At 40.9% G+C, this 15205-nt stretch overlaps 1 protein-coding gene across 1 annotated transcript in view; it reads left to right on the top strand.

The window, feature by feature from the left end:
- srrm4 (serine/arginine repetitive matrix 4) overlaps positions 1-15205 on the top strand; it is a gene marked incomplete at both ends in the record, with an annotated part of 113136 nt that overhangs the window by 86237 nt on the left and 11694 nt on the right. Inside the window, 3 exons of the mRNA XM_084308034.1 lie at positions 4596-4646; positions 8107-8190; positions 12721-12886. Coding sequence (XP_084164160.1) covers positions 4596-4646; positions 8107-8190; positions 12721-12886 — 301 coding nt within the window. The remainder of the gene's footprint in view (positions 1-4595; positions 4647-8106; positions 8191-12720; positions 12887-15205) is intronic.

Genomic DNA, 15205 nt, shown 5'->3' with positions numbered 1-15205 from the left:
TGTCTCTGCACTTATAAATAAAAAAATAACAAAATAATCGAATGGAAAATAAATAGTTGTATGGCACAACAGCAGCATTTATCAGGATACAGTAAGTAACATTATCATCTGATAATAAAATGAACATAAAATAAATACTTGTATAAATCAAAATAAATAATGTTATAAACAAATGTGCACAGGTAATCAAGAACTGAATGAAAAATAAATTAGAAGCAGCATCTTCTTAGAACAACAAGAAGAAAAGTAACTACTGCAGCATGTCACCGACATGCAGACTGTAAGAGCCGGGATTCAAACCACTGACCTCTTTTATCCAAAGCGAGTAGTGACGACTATATTTTCTTCCTCAACTTCTTGCTCTGAGAGCTAGTCACAGTCCCATTCATCCACTGCTCTGCCAAATGGGCTCCAAATGATTTATTTAACAATATATTGGCGTTTTTACATGGAAGGCAGCCAATGCATCCCTCCTTGGCAAATAACCAGCTATATTTATTTTTCCAAAAGTTCCACTGACTCGGACCCCAGCATTGTGGTGGTTGAGTAGCAGCGCAGTCCAGGTCTAGTGGTGGAGACTCGGGTCTGGCAGTGGCAACCGGCGCGGTAACAATAACAGGCGCACTGCGCACAGGAGCAGCAGAGCTAACACTAGTACTAGCACTAGCAGTGTCAACTTCAGTGACAGTAGCGCTGCTAGCTGCTGCACTAACAGCGTCAGTCTTTAGCCTTTTTATAAAACCAAAGCTGTACAGCTTTGTACAGCCTTGCGGCGGGTTGAGCCTTTTTTTTGGCGGCATGTGGCGTACTGTTTAGTGTTTATGTTTTCAGTTGCAGGACATGGCAGCCTTCTGTTTACAGCAGCTGCTTGCTGCTTCTTCTTCACTAGGTTGGAGTAGCGTTAAACTTATGGGCGACGCTCATGGGTGACGCATAGCGGCTTGGAGGTGAAATGCAGCCTATTCCACAACATTAATTACTCTGTTCTTTTAAAAACTGAAAAGAAAAATATGATCTATTAACAATTTATTTAGGTAACATAAATAATACTAATTAGTACATACATAAAAAAAAAAAAAAAAAAAGATTATATACATTTTTTGAGAGACCCCCACAGGGGGTCTTGACTATGGGGGCTCAGACTATAGCTATGGGGGCTGATTGATTGATTGATTGATTGAAAACTTTATTAACAGATTGCAGAATGGGTACAGTACAGTACAGCTCAATACATACAATTGTTAAGGGGATGCAGACCAGAGAAAGACTTTCGTCTTGTTTACATCAGGGTCCCCCATTTTCAATTCATCGTAACATATTTATGACATACCAGATTTGCAATTACAGTACTGTTTGTGATACAAAAAGAGTCCAGAAAGAAAAGAGTATATACATTAGACGTAGAAACTGTACATTGGATTGGGTAGGTGGGGGTGGGGGGGGACTGTACATTGGAGGTGGATGGGTGGGTGGGGGGGGGGGGGGGGGGTGGGTAGGAGTGGGGGGGGGGGGGGGTTGGGTAGGAGGGGTGGGTGGGGGACACTGTACACCTGTACAAACAAACACTGTACATTGGATTATTGACAAGACCATACTTGGTAATTTACTGTACATTGGAGGGGGTTGTGTTCGGACATTTACAGGGGCCAGTTTCAAGTTGCAGTCTCCCTTAGGTGTTTTTTGAGAGTGTTTTTGAAAGTGGGTAGTGATTCACATTCCTTTACAGCTTTGGGTAGGGCGTTCCACATTGATGTGGCATAATTGCGAAACGTGTTTAGTCCCTTGTTTGAGCCGAATCTGGGTTTAACGTGATTTGTGGAGCTCCCTCTGGTGTTGTGATCGTGGTATTCACTGACCTTTGGGAAGTATTTTGTCATGTACATGGGTACCTTGGTCGTGTAGTGTATCTTGTAGACCAGGCCCATTGCAAGTTGCTGTACTCTGTCGTCTACTCTAAGCCATCCTAGGTTGTCAAAGTGGGCAGGGGTGAGGTGGGTTCTAGGAGTAAGGTCAAGCAGTAGTCTGACCAGTTTGTTTTGAGATGTTTGTAATTTTGTTTTTAGCGCCTTTGAGGTGCTTTGGTACCATGAGGTGCAAGCATAGTCGTAGTACCCTTGAATGAGTGCTCCTGATAGAGTCTTCAGGGTATTCTTGTTTACCAGTGAGGAGATCCGGTACAAGAATCGAGTTCGTTGGTTGACTTTTTTTATTACATTGGATGCCATTTTGTCACAGGAAAGATTTGCCTCTAGGATGGAACCCAGGTAGGTAATATCTTCTTTCCTTGTGACAATATTGTCACCCACTGTAACTGAGAAGCCGTCCGTCTTGCTGAGTTTGTTATTTGAACCGAAGAGAATGGACTCTGTTTTGCCCATGTGTAATGATAGTTTGTTATCAGCGAGCCATATGCAGATTTTGCCTAGTTCTGAGCTGAGGGTTTTTTCAACCTGTAACTTGTTCTTGTCAGAGACCAGCAGGGCTGAGTCGTCCGCAAACAGGAACAAGTTGCAGTCACAAGCTGACGACATGTCATTTGCATAAATTAGGAACAGTAGCGGACCTAGTATGCTTCCTTGTGGAACACCACAGCTTACTGTGAGGGGGGGGATAGGGTACCGTTTACCTCCACCATCTGCTCTCTCCCCTCCAGGTAGGATTGCATCCAGCTCACTGATAGACTATCAAAACCAATTGCTTTTAGCTTGTCAATCAGAATGGTGTGATTGACAGTGTCGAAGGCCTTTTGTAGGTCCATCATGACCATGCCGCAGTATTTGCCCGCGTCCACCTCTTGTTTGATGTGGTCGTTTAAATAGAGAAGGCATGTGTCAGTGGAGTGGGATGTTCTGAAGCCAGATTGGAATTCGTAGATTAGATTTTTTTCCGCAAGGTATTTTTCGACCTGTTCGTATACAATTTTTTCCATGACTTTCGAGATGGAGGTAAGGATAGAAACAGGGCGGTAGTTGCCTGGGTCTAATTTACTGCCTTTTTTGTGCAGAGGGGTCACTCTCGCAATTTTGAAGTCCTTGGGGACGTGTCCCTGTTTTATGGAGAGGTTTATTATGTGTGTGATGACTGGGGTCCCCCATTGGCCCCCTCATAATTCGAACACTGGTTGTCCTATCCAAATGAGATTCATTCTATAATAGTGTTCTCAGTTCTGAAACATAAAATCAGAACAGTGTCATTTAGCCCTAGAATGGCTGATATAGACCACCGCAACACTTCCGGGATTCTGAAATCAGGGAGGAGATTGCGGGGGGGGGGGGGGTTGGGTCAAATGAATGAATGTGGACGAGAGCCGTGATGTAAGTGGTTGCCGATACGGCTGTGGGGGTGCTAGAGACATGATCGAATAGACGTTTATGCGCCTCGCTCTCCTGAACACGGCGTGACCCATAACTAATCGATCAGAACTAAATCGGCAGAGAAAAAGCCCATTTTAAAGCACCTATTCCGCATGGACATGCGCAGAGTGCCCATGGAGTCTGGACGACGCGAGATGACGCTTGAATGAATGTGGACTGTTCCATCAGAGGGGGGAGCTTCGATGGTCATGTAAGTGGCTACAGACCGCTGCACTTAAATATAAACATTAGTCTACCTGGAGACTCAATGAGGTAATTGTAGATGTCGCCATAAGACGCGTCTGGCCATTTAGTGGGATAATTTTTTCATTATCCTGTTCGGCTGAAAGGACACTGGCCACCGAAGCTCCCCCCTCTGATAGAACAGTCCACATTCATTCTCGCGTCGTCCAGACTCCATGGGCACTCTGCGCATGTCCATGCGGAATAGGTGCTTTAAAATGGGCTTTTTCTCTGCCGATTTAGTTCTGATCGATTAGTTATGGGTCACGCCGTGTTCAGGAGAGTGAGGCGCATAAACGTCTATTCGATCATGTCTCTAGCACCCCCACAGCCGTATCGGCAACCACTTACATCACGGCTCTCGTCCACATTCATTCATATGCTCCCCCCGCAATCTCCTCCCCGATTTCAATGTAACGCGGAAGTGTAGTGGTCTATTGCATGTATTCCATTATACAGCCATAGAACGCTCCATGGACTTTTCACTCTGTGTGAACTCACCCAATAATTAATCACTGCGACTGGCAGTCAGCTCTTGTAGTATAAAATCCCTTTGAAAGTTATTGCAGAATAAAATGTAAAAGATCTAAATGTTTCCACAAGATTCACACGGACCACATTTTGTGTATGTGATGAGATGGCCAACACAGCAGCACCAATCACATGAAAACTTCCGTTGGTGAGACAGGTGTGTTTACAATAGCCCCTCACCATATTTGTGATTGACGGAAGTCTTTATGTTTAAAAAAATATATAATTGGATTTGGGAGAGATTTTGTTCATGTTCACTAATATTGTTGGACTGCCTTAGACTTAGACCACAGGAATAACATGTATGAATTCCGAAAATGGGTGCAGTTCTCCTTTAACCCCTGCTAAGCGTGAGATTGCTTCATCTCCTTCAAAGACTGTGCTGCCTTTAATGTCTCAACAAGGATGCAGACTTAACGTTTCGTGTTAATACCCTCACTTATGATGCCATTCCTTTCATCCCACCAGCTCTTCAAGCTTAAAACATAAGAGGAAGTATGAGCGGAAGCACAAGAAAAGGTTAGTGTGCAACATTGCATCAGAATCATGTATCTTCCTAGCTACAGTAGTATACCCAACCTCTACTATCCTCAACCGCATTGAATGAAAATGAAAATGAAAATACCATAGGTCAGAAAACAAATGCTCTCCAATTGCTCTCAAGGTACTATACTCAAACCATATCAAACCATTTAAAACATATATACATTAAAATCACATTAAAACTAAGCGGATGCTCTGCACAAGGGATTTAGAAGGCCAGGCTGAATAGATTAGTTTTAAGCACCGATTTAAAAGTGGCAAGTGACTGGGCAGACCTAATATTAGCAGGTAGCTGTTCTAGAGGCGCGGGTCAGCCACAGTAAAGGCTCGGTCGCCTCTGGTTTTAAGCCTTGCTCTGGGGACGCCCAGGAGCATCTGGTTAGAGGACCTCAGAGCTCTGGACGGGGTGTGGACATGCAGGAGATCTGTGAGGTAGGGAGGGGCAAGGCCATTTAGGGCTTTAAAGACTATCAATAACAGTTTAAAATCAATCCTGCACTGGACCGGAAGCCAGTGAAGGGCGGATAGGACAGGTGTTATATGTTCTCGCTTCTTTCCATGTGCCAGTCAGGAGTCGTGCCGCAGCGTAAAGTGAAAGTAAAGTGCAGTGTTTATAATCCCAGCACTGTCTTCATATTGCGTTTCCTCAAACTGAGCTATATGCAATACCATGATTGCATTTGCAGGTGACTGACCATGTAAAAATGTTATCACCAACAGGTAACTTAAATTAGGGAAACCAATAGGAACCCTAATTTTGGCCTGGTAATGCAATCACGTGTCAGATTGCATAGCTCAGTCTGAGGAAAAAAATATAAACATCGCACTTTACAAACAATCGACTGAATATTGCTCCTTCGGACTGGCACGACCCAGGTAGTGTAATAACAAAGCTAACAAAATAATTTCACATATTACATTACGTCACACCCATTTGTTTTCTGGCCTACGGTATTTTTACCCAACCTCATACTATGCGGTTGAGCATAGAGGTTGGGTATACAGCTAGCTGAGCTAGGGCTGTGAGATATGGACAAAGTCTTCTATCACGATATGCAAAATTTCATATCTCAATAATGATATATATCACAATATAGTACGTTTTCTGTAAATTCAATAAAACATTTGTTTATACAAAATAAGCACACGCATGCATACACACACACAACACATAGAATACATCTCTCACCTCAGCATCTCTTTCTACGCAGCTTTCACTTATCTTGCACAAAACCAATTATTTCCACGATTTTTTTTTCAGAGTAGGTATGATGAATTAGCAATAATCCCTTTGATAAAGTAAAATTGGATGCAACCGAATAATACCACGGCTTGAATCGAGTGAAACCTGATTACTGACGATTACTGAACATAAGGTGCAACTGAAAGCCAAATGTTAGGTCCTCCTCCAATGGCCCATGAAAGCAGATTGATGCGTTTTTATTAGATAAACAGACGATGCAGGTGCAGATAACTCTCTGTGTGTTTGCTTGAAAAGTCAAGACAGTTGTATTGCTGCATGCAGTGAGATGGGGTGCCCTTGATTTAATCACAGGCCAGCTGTCACGCTCTGTGTTTGTTTGTTATTCCAGCAAATGAAGTAAATGACGATAAACGATATGTCCCACACTACATCTTGTCATATCGAACAACCCTAATACCTAATACAAAACCTAAATAGTCAAAACAACAGACATAATACACTATTGTAATTATATACTTGTTATTACCTGACTTGTTTCTTTTTAAATGCCATAGTTTTCTAGTTTTTAACATTTTATTCATAGCTACAATGAAAACATAGAAGTTTGCAGAGGCACATGGGTACTGTAGTAGTTACAATGGAAACGAGTAAAGATTACGATATAAAACGCATTCTCTAAAAAATTAAGTTAAAACACTTTTATTGGTTGTAACACTATAAGAATTATAATATTTACCTCTGTCAAAGATTATGAACCTACACAATACAGTTTGGTTGTTATACTTATAATTTTGATCTTCAATGGACAATGGGGGAAAATCACAGGTGGAACCTCAGGTCTATAGCTGAGGAAAGAAAGCGAGACAAATCGTACAAGGACCTGCTATTTAGATTAGTGAAGGGACGAGATCAGTAGACACACAACCACGCTGCATTCCTCTTTTAAGCAAAGCGTGAAAAACCTCCTTGTAAATAGAAAAGCAGATTGAAAGCGTGTGAAGCACAAAGAGAGAGAGAGGGAGGCGAAAGAAGGCGACTGAAAGAGGGTAAAGAGAAGCCAATTTCACGCCACAATCTCGCAACATTTATAATTCGTCTTTGGCTGAGCAGGCCACCGTTCCTGAACACGCAGGTTCAGACGCTGTGACGTTCTACCGAGACCACTGCCTCCCCCCAAAGCACCTCCACTCTCTCTCCCTTCAGTGTGTCTTCTGATAATTTCTCCCTTTTTCCATTTTTGCTGATATCTTCTCTAATGTGCTCTCTTATTTATAAAAAAAATATGGCTCATGAAGCGGGTGAAACAGTGGCAAAATGCAGATGCAAATTGCAACAGCGCACGTTACTTGACAATAATAAACATGACAAAGTAAATTCTAATGAGCTTGAATTGAGACTGTATACTGCTGATGGTTGAGGGGGTTCCACAGGGTCTCAGCAACATGAGTAATAGTTTAATTTCACAAATATTTTATTCACTAGACGTGAGCATGAGAGAATGTACAATAATGACTATTGTGAGCACAGGTTTTGCTCTCTCCTCTGTTATCCCTCCACCTACAGTATGTACATTATAGAAAATTGTGGATTTCTGGACTAAATCACGTCTAACAACAAATATCTTCTCAGATGGGGTCTCTGAGGCAAACTCTGATAAAAAGGGGGTTACTTAAAGGTGCTAAAGATAACATTTTTATGTAAAGTAATCATAAAAAGAAAAACAATAATAATACAAATAAAAAAACATCCACAGAGCTTTTAGAAAGGTGCAGAATAAAAGTATTACTTTTCCCCAAAAAAACATGATTGATTAATAAAATGAAATTGCGGGTCCAAAATGAATGTTACATGCATGCATGTATCCCTTCTCTACTTCCCATTTCCCCATGTGGAATGCACCTGATTGGATGAATGACATGCTGGTGCCCTAGTGTGACATCTAGTTGCTAAATAGCACCTTTAACTATTACATTTCAATTTGGGGGTCCCTGACATCAAACAGTAGAACTTTTGCACACTTGTAGGAGAAGACCATGGGCTTACAACAGTAGGCACACGTATGTGCTGAAATGTTGTTTTAATTACAAGTGAAGAGGACAGTGTGCAGGAGTTCTTTGTTCTACTGGGGTCCTTGACATTTCTCTGTGAGTTTGAGAACCAGTGGCCTACAAATCAAATAACCTCTGGTGTTTTTCTCTCTCCATTTCTCTGGACTCTCATTACCTCATCCAGCTCACGGAGTCACTTTCACCGGAGACGACACTATCGAAGGTCAGGGTCAGAGAGTTCTGCCTGGCGATCCTTCACAAAGAGCAGGTAGGTTCTGAATGCAAGGAGAGTGAACCCCCATCTCACTCATACGCACAGTTTATCTTATCAGCCCGGGGCGTCTGCTGTGGTCTGGTCACACCACAGCGATGACCGATAGGGCAGGGGTGACTCTGATCCCAGGCACGACCAGCCCTTATCACCACTTCACAGGAAATGGCTATAAATTCCCTTCACAGATCGATGCACTCTCAATTAGAATGACATATTGCCAAATCAGGCTCCTCTTGACAATATAAATAATGTGGTTTGATGGATTTTGCGGATTATTTTATGAGTATGCATATGATTTACAGTTCCCTATTTTAGTGGAAATTGGTTGTTTCCGCCAAGGTCCAGCATACAACACTATTGAATATACATTTCTCTAAATCAAATAGCTTAATCAATCATTGATTGCTGGATTTTTATCAATGTTTGCAGGAATGGCATTCTCAGACACAGTTCAGTTATTCAACATCTGCGTATGAGATTCATTTAATTGATTTCTTTATACTTGTATTACTCTCTTTCTAATTTGCCATTCATCCACTAGTGGAAACAGGGACTGAAACGGGGCCCCAGTTTTCAAATTGAAATGATCTGAAACCAGAGATGATTGCTTTTAAATCCCTCTGGATCTCGCCATTATTGGGAATTTCCCTGGGATGTTAAGCAGAGGAAATCATTAGTGGAATTGAATAGTGTCCAGCTTTACACAGCGTTCCTCTGTACAAAAAAAAACACACCTGGCAAGGACAGTTGTGTGGAGACAACGGGAACAGTCTGAATCATCTTTCCAACACCCTGGGATACAACTGTCCCCAAAAAAAAGAAAAAGATTATGCAGCAGTTGCATTCTGGGATTGCATTATCGTAGAGTCCATGCGTTAAAGCCATTTAGTGCTCAGATGGTGTCAGCTGCTCTGGTATGGTTTGAGAAGCCAGGGTGAGGTTGCATATGATTCTCCCATTTTGCCGGACGGCAGCGCCAGCCTTGTTTGCCTGTGTCTACTGGCTGTGTTCGAGTCACTTTGTCTGAGCCCTGCCAGGCTGTCATTGCAGGCCTAAATCTGTTAGCAGCTGAGGCTTGATCCCCTCCCCCACCGGCCACCCCCCATCAGCTGGTGGACAGGACACAGTCAGAATGACTGCTGCCAGTAAAAATATAGTTATAAACTTACAAGTATATACTACTATAAATATACTACCATACTATTTTATAAATATACTTAAATGTTCTAAAAGTATACTCTGTATATTGTCAGAAAGTATACTAAATGAGTGCCCGAGTGGCGCACCGCATACTGCGTAGAAGACCTACATGGGCGCATTTTCCGCATGTCCTCCCCACATCTTCTCCCACTCTCCCTCTCCTCTGTCGGTCATGTTGACCAGTAAAAGCTGTAAAAATGCTAAAATAAATCTTTAATAAAAAAAAATAAAGTATTTGTGTTGAATTGAAACAACTTAAGTTGTACTGGACCATGTATTTTACACCTACTGTAGGCCTTCAGTGCTATCAATTAAGCAGGGGTGTAAAGTACTTGAGTAATTGTACTTCGTTACAATACTTAAGTATTGTTTTGGGGGATTTGTACATTACTCTAGTATTATTAGGTTTTACGGGTGTAACGGTACACAAAATCCACGGTTCGGTACGTACCTCGGTGTTGAAGTCACGGTTCGGTATTATTTTCGGTACAGTAAAAAAAATTGCTTTTCATTTATCTATTTATTTATTTAACTGTATTAAACAATATAAAACGAATTGGCCATAATTTACTGAGCAAACTAATGCTTACTGCTGTAACCTACTAATACCACTTAATGTAAATCTGAAGATTATTATATAGCAGATGCCTTGGACAACTGTAGCGTGTGCTTGTTTATACAGAGCCCCTTTCATGAGCAAGCCCTGCTTGAATACAGGGGCAGGGCTTGCTACAGTCACGAAAGGGGCTAGTTTATACAGAGCTGGTATGACTTGCTGGCTGAAATACGGACGAGAGGGAACTAGGTAGCGGGGCTCTATTACTTTTAACATGTGCTTAAACCCTGTGTTCTCGACAACAGAGTACGGTCGCAGATCTGCTGCTATAAAAACACATATGGCGTTTGTTATTGCTTTGGCCCGGTCTGAATTAATAGCGAGATGCTGCTTGAATGCCACGGGGAGCTGGGTTTGCTTCTTCGGTGTACCAGTGATATTCACATTAGGGTGATGCCGTTTCAAATGTGTGATAAAGTTCGCAATAAAGTTGAACAATGCCGGCAACGTAGCCCGTTTCGTGACTGTGATGCAAGGCTTGCATCACAAGTGTGCATCACAGTCACGAAAGGGGCTAGCCGGCACGTAGCTTTAGTGCGATCCACCTGTTTTTGTCCATTATGTGGTTAACTGGGAATCCGAAATGATCCCAAACGGGAGACTTGAATGTTGTGGGAGCATCTTCTAGCTCTGGCTGGTCAGTTATTGACTCGCCATACTAAGGCTAATATGCTATGCTGAATTACAGCTCTCGTTCAGTGTAGCTGCGCTCTGCGTGGGATGAACAAACAACATCCGGTTAGTTGTGCACGTTATATTAGGGCCGGGGGGATTTAAGTTCCGCAAAAAAAGGTTCCATACCGTTGCAATCGTTCGGTGCACAGCGCATACTGTACCGGAGGACCACATTGAGGCGGTACAGTACGTATCCGCGTACCGTTACACCCCGGTTTGTATACTTGTACTTTTACTCAATTAAATTTCAGAGAAAAAAAACATACTTTGTACTCCTTACATTTCTCGCAGGTCCAACCATTTTAATTATATTTGTTTCTCTGGCCGAACTAACGTTAACGTTATTAATCCTGCGGCCACACTTTATTTAAAAACAGCCAATCAAATCCCCATCAATGGAAAATTTACCCGCCCATACCCATGCTGATTGGTCCTTGTGCAAGACTAGAAAGTGGGGATATTTGATTAAACACCTGCTATCAGAAGAATAGACAGTCAGAGTGACAAGCTACAGAAGATGGCCACAAACGATAGTACGAGTGATGAAGAGGACGAAACGGAACATTTCATCGCCCTGGAATGAAAAAAATACGTTTTTACTTTTACTTTTTAGCATAAAGTACATTTCAAAGTAGAAACTTTTTTACTTTTACTCAAGTGTGTTTTTAGCCAGATACTCTGACTTTTACTTAAGTCCGATTTTGAGAGGGTAACCATCATTTCTGGGTACTTTTTTACACCCCTGCAATTAAGCAATATTTTTTTTATTTTTTTTTTATTTTGAATAACCTCACCATGACACTATGGCTATTAGGTAATTGTCATCCGATGTAACCACCTTATATTCCACCACCTCAGTGACAGTAAATTATTGAGTGGAATAAAGTGATTTAACACAAGGCTCTAACACTTGAGTTACAATACACTAATTGCAGATACATGATGGTGAATGAATCAATTATGAACCACTATTACACAGTATGACAGGATGCTGCATCACAAATATACATTGCATAGCCCAAATCAATGTCATTACCAAAAAAACAAGAACAAACGTGTACGACTACCAAGCAAGCAAAGATCCTGTAAAACGCAACATAATCAGTATTCAACAGCCTTCCAAACAGATTCCAGCCAAGCTGCTGGGCTTAAACGCACACATGCCGCCATGCAGACTGAGGCACAACCAAGCTACTGAATCTGAACATAATTCATACCATGCTATAGGACAAAATCTAGTATCGGAGCACCTATAGATTAGACACAGATGAAAACATATTTGGTGATGGCACACTTTACCACAGATTAAAACATATTTGGTGATAACACACAAGACACAGATTATAAAAGAATTACCAGCAGCATATTGACAACATTATTCATGTCTTTTGCAAAGAAAATCCAACTCACTCACTTCAACTCACGTTCAAAAACGTCTCTTCACTTGAAAAATGCTTCAATCTTCACATAGAAACAAAGCAAAACAACCAATTATATCATAAAAAGTGCTCAAATAGTGGAAAGACTATATTGATATGACCACGGCTTCCACTGCTTTTAGTGAGAAACACACCCAAGCACCTGTCGTCGTAGTCATATCTGTCGGTTGCAAATAACAGGCATTAATGAAAACAACAGGACTAAATGCAAATCTAAATAGAAATCTCTCAAAAATCTAATTCTGCTACTTTTGCTTCAGTAGCTGGCCCTCTTATAGAGCGAGCCGAATTGCATGCCACTCACAGAAGAAACTGCTGACGTAGGAGGTTAGGCCAACTAGAAGGCTCTATACGCACAACATGTCAAACTCGAAATCTGATTGGTTAAAGAACAATCACCAACATCTCCCCATCAACTTTTGTTTCAACAGCAGTCAGAGGGGATTCATTCGAAATCCTGAAGGCCTCAGGGTAGATTTGTTTGATCATTTGAATTTTCAGTTCTCAACATTCTAATCTCACATGCAAGATCGTACACTTGAAAGGGTTAATGTTATGTCCAGTTAAAGCTAAAAACCTTTTAATTTTTTTTAGACATCATCTGCAAGAATTTGTGGAGCACCAAGCGCTGGAGGACCTGGCGTGTCTCAGGAGGGACACCGCCACAGAGCTGGACCACAGGGACCTGGAATGGAGACCTGCAGCCAAGTCAGTGTGTAAAACGGCTCCAAGCTGTCGCTCCGTCCTCTCTACCAGCACCGTAAGTACACCTCGGGACTCAAGCCATAGCTTTATTTATCTGTTAAGGCCATGTAAAACTCACCCGTTATATCATCTGTCAACAAAAACTAAAAGTAAATTTTACACAAAATGTTACACTAAATTCAAACCTCTTCCTTTTTTGTCAGGGACTAAATCAATTGTAAATATCAAAATGACTAAAGAAGGGGATTAGGAACGAATCTTTATTTGACTACTACTAGTCAAATACTGGTAACTTGTAAATACTGGTAACTATCTAGTTAAAAGAAAAGTGTCACTGCTCATTTATAAAGAATAATTCCCTTTAAGCACATAAAGTGTTTACATTATGTGCATATTCTTTACGTGATGAATTACTATTTAAACTATCAGTAGTTATTTTATGTTACAGTATCGTTTTAAAGTTGCAATAGGCAACTTTGGCAAAAATTAGGAAGAGTGTACCTGCCCAGTGCCCAGTATTAATAGAGCCCTGCATTCTCGAAGTCAACTTCCTGTCTGTTGTTGCTAGGCAACTGCAGCGTGGGGGGAAACTGCCCCGCCTGGTACATTGTGTACGGTTCATTTAGTGCAGAAACGGATCGTTAAAGCGTCAAATTAAAGACTATCAAGCGGAATTTTCTTCAGTCCTTCACAATGCCAAAGAGCTGCTGTGTTACGCGTTGTACTAATGACAAAAACAGAAATCCAAATCGCAAGTTTTATACTATCACGGAGGAAAAAGTGGCTGGTGGCTAACGTTCGGCTAACTCGCTCTGTGTTGTGGTCGTGGTAGCTACATGCTAAGCTAACGTTAATTACATAATATCGAACCGATAGGAGCTTATCTTATCTAATCTTACGTGGATGTTTGATCGGGTAGTGGCACACATGGTACCACCACCTAAGATTAGATAAGATAAGCTCCTATCGGTTCGATATTATGTAATTAACTTTAGCTTAGCATGTAGCTACCACGACCACAACACAGAGCGAGTTAGCCGAACGTTAGCCACCAGCCACTTTTTCCTCCGTGATGCATCAGCTGGTATTATATAAAACTTCCGATTTGGATTTCTGTGTTTGTTATTAGTACAAAACGTAACACAGCAGCTTCAATTTGGGTATTCGAGAGATGGCCATGTCTGCAGGTGTTTTGTATGGACATTATGTCAAGTCAATCAGGGGAAGATCTTTGACTCATATCTCGCCTTAGAATCACCAGAAAGGCTTTCGAAATAGTGAAATGCCATGTTGGCCTCAATATTTTCAAAACAAATCGTATGAAAATGTTATGAAATGAACAAGAATGTGATAAAACATGTAATAAAAACGGACCTCAACACATGCATTTGATACTAGAAATCCGCATGGTCCCCCTATACCAAGATGGCGGCGGTCTCGTGACATCAGAGTGTCTTCGAGAATCACTTTTCATGTCCATGCATGCACAGATTTTCCACAGACCCACAGAGGCACCAGCGGCTTTAAGCTGAATAAAAAATAAACGTATATATATATATTAGGGCTGTCAGTTTATCGCGTTAATTAGATTAATTAATTACACAGCAAATTATCGCGTTATGAAAATTAACTCAAAATTAATTACAAAACATGTTTTTTTCTTTTATAATTTTTTTTTGTATCTCATTCATTTCATAATAATGTAGAATACACATTTACATATATTTTTTTAAATATGGTCCATTTGCATGTTCTTGGTATCTGATTCTAGGGACATCTATGAATCTCAGGGAATGTATTCCCAGTGTCAGAAATAATGTGGGCTAGATCCACAAAGAATGGATTGCACGGTGCAAGTTGCACCCTAACTTACAATTCATTATGAATTGAAAATGGGGGACCCTGATGTAAACAAGACAAAAGTCTTTCTCTGGTCTGCATCCCCCTTAACAATTGTGTGTACTCCATGTGGTAAATAAAACTCTGAATCTGAATCTGTATTGAGCCGTACTGTATTGTACCCATTCTGCAATCTGTTAATAACACTTTCATTCAATCAATCAATCTGCGCGGTGATTGATTGAATGAAAATTTTGTTGAGTAAATTGTAATGAACCAAATGAGAATATCAATAAAAAAAAATTATCTTTGACTATGAATAACACCATGCTCAAATTGACCAGACCTGAAAAATCTAAGCAAATTAATAGATGGAAGATGATTAAACAGAAGGTTTTGTAGATACAGTACTGAATTCTGCCATCCGGACACATGCAATTTGAAATATGATTATAGAATATAGAATATCAGGCATAAAATGGTTATGCGATTCATTAGATTAATTAATTAATTACAAATCCTGTAATTAATTAGA

This window comes from Notolepis coatsorum (genome assembly GCF_963971535.1).
Source record: "Notolepis coatsorum genome assembly, chromosome: 1".
Classification (NCBI taxonomy): Eukaryota; Metazoa; Chordata; class Actinopteri; order Aulopiformes; family Paralepididae; genus Notolepis; species Notolepis coatsorum.
This window is presented reverse-complemented; position numbering and strand designations above follow the sequence as displayed.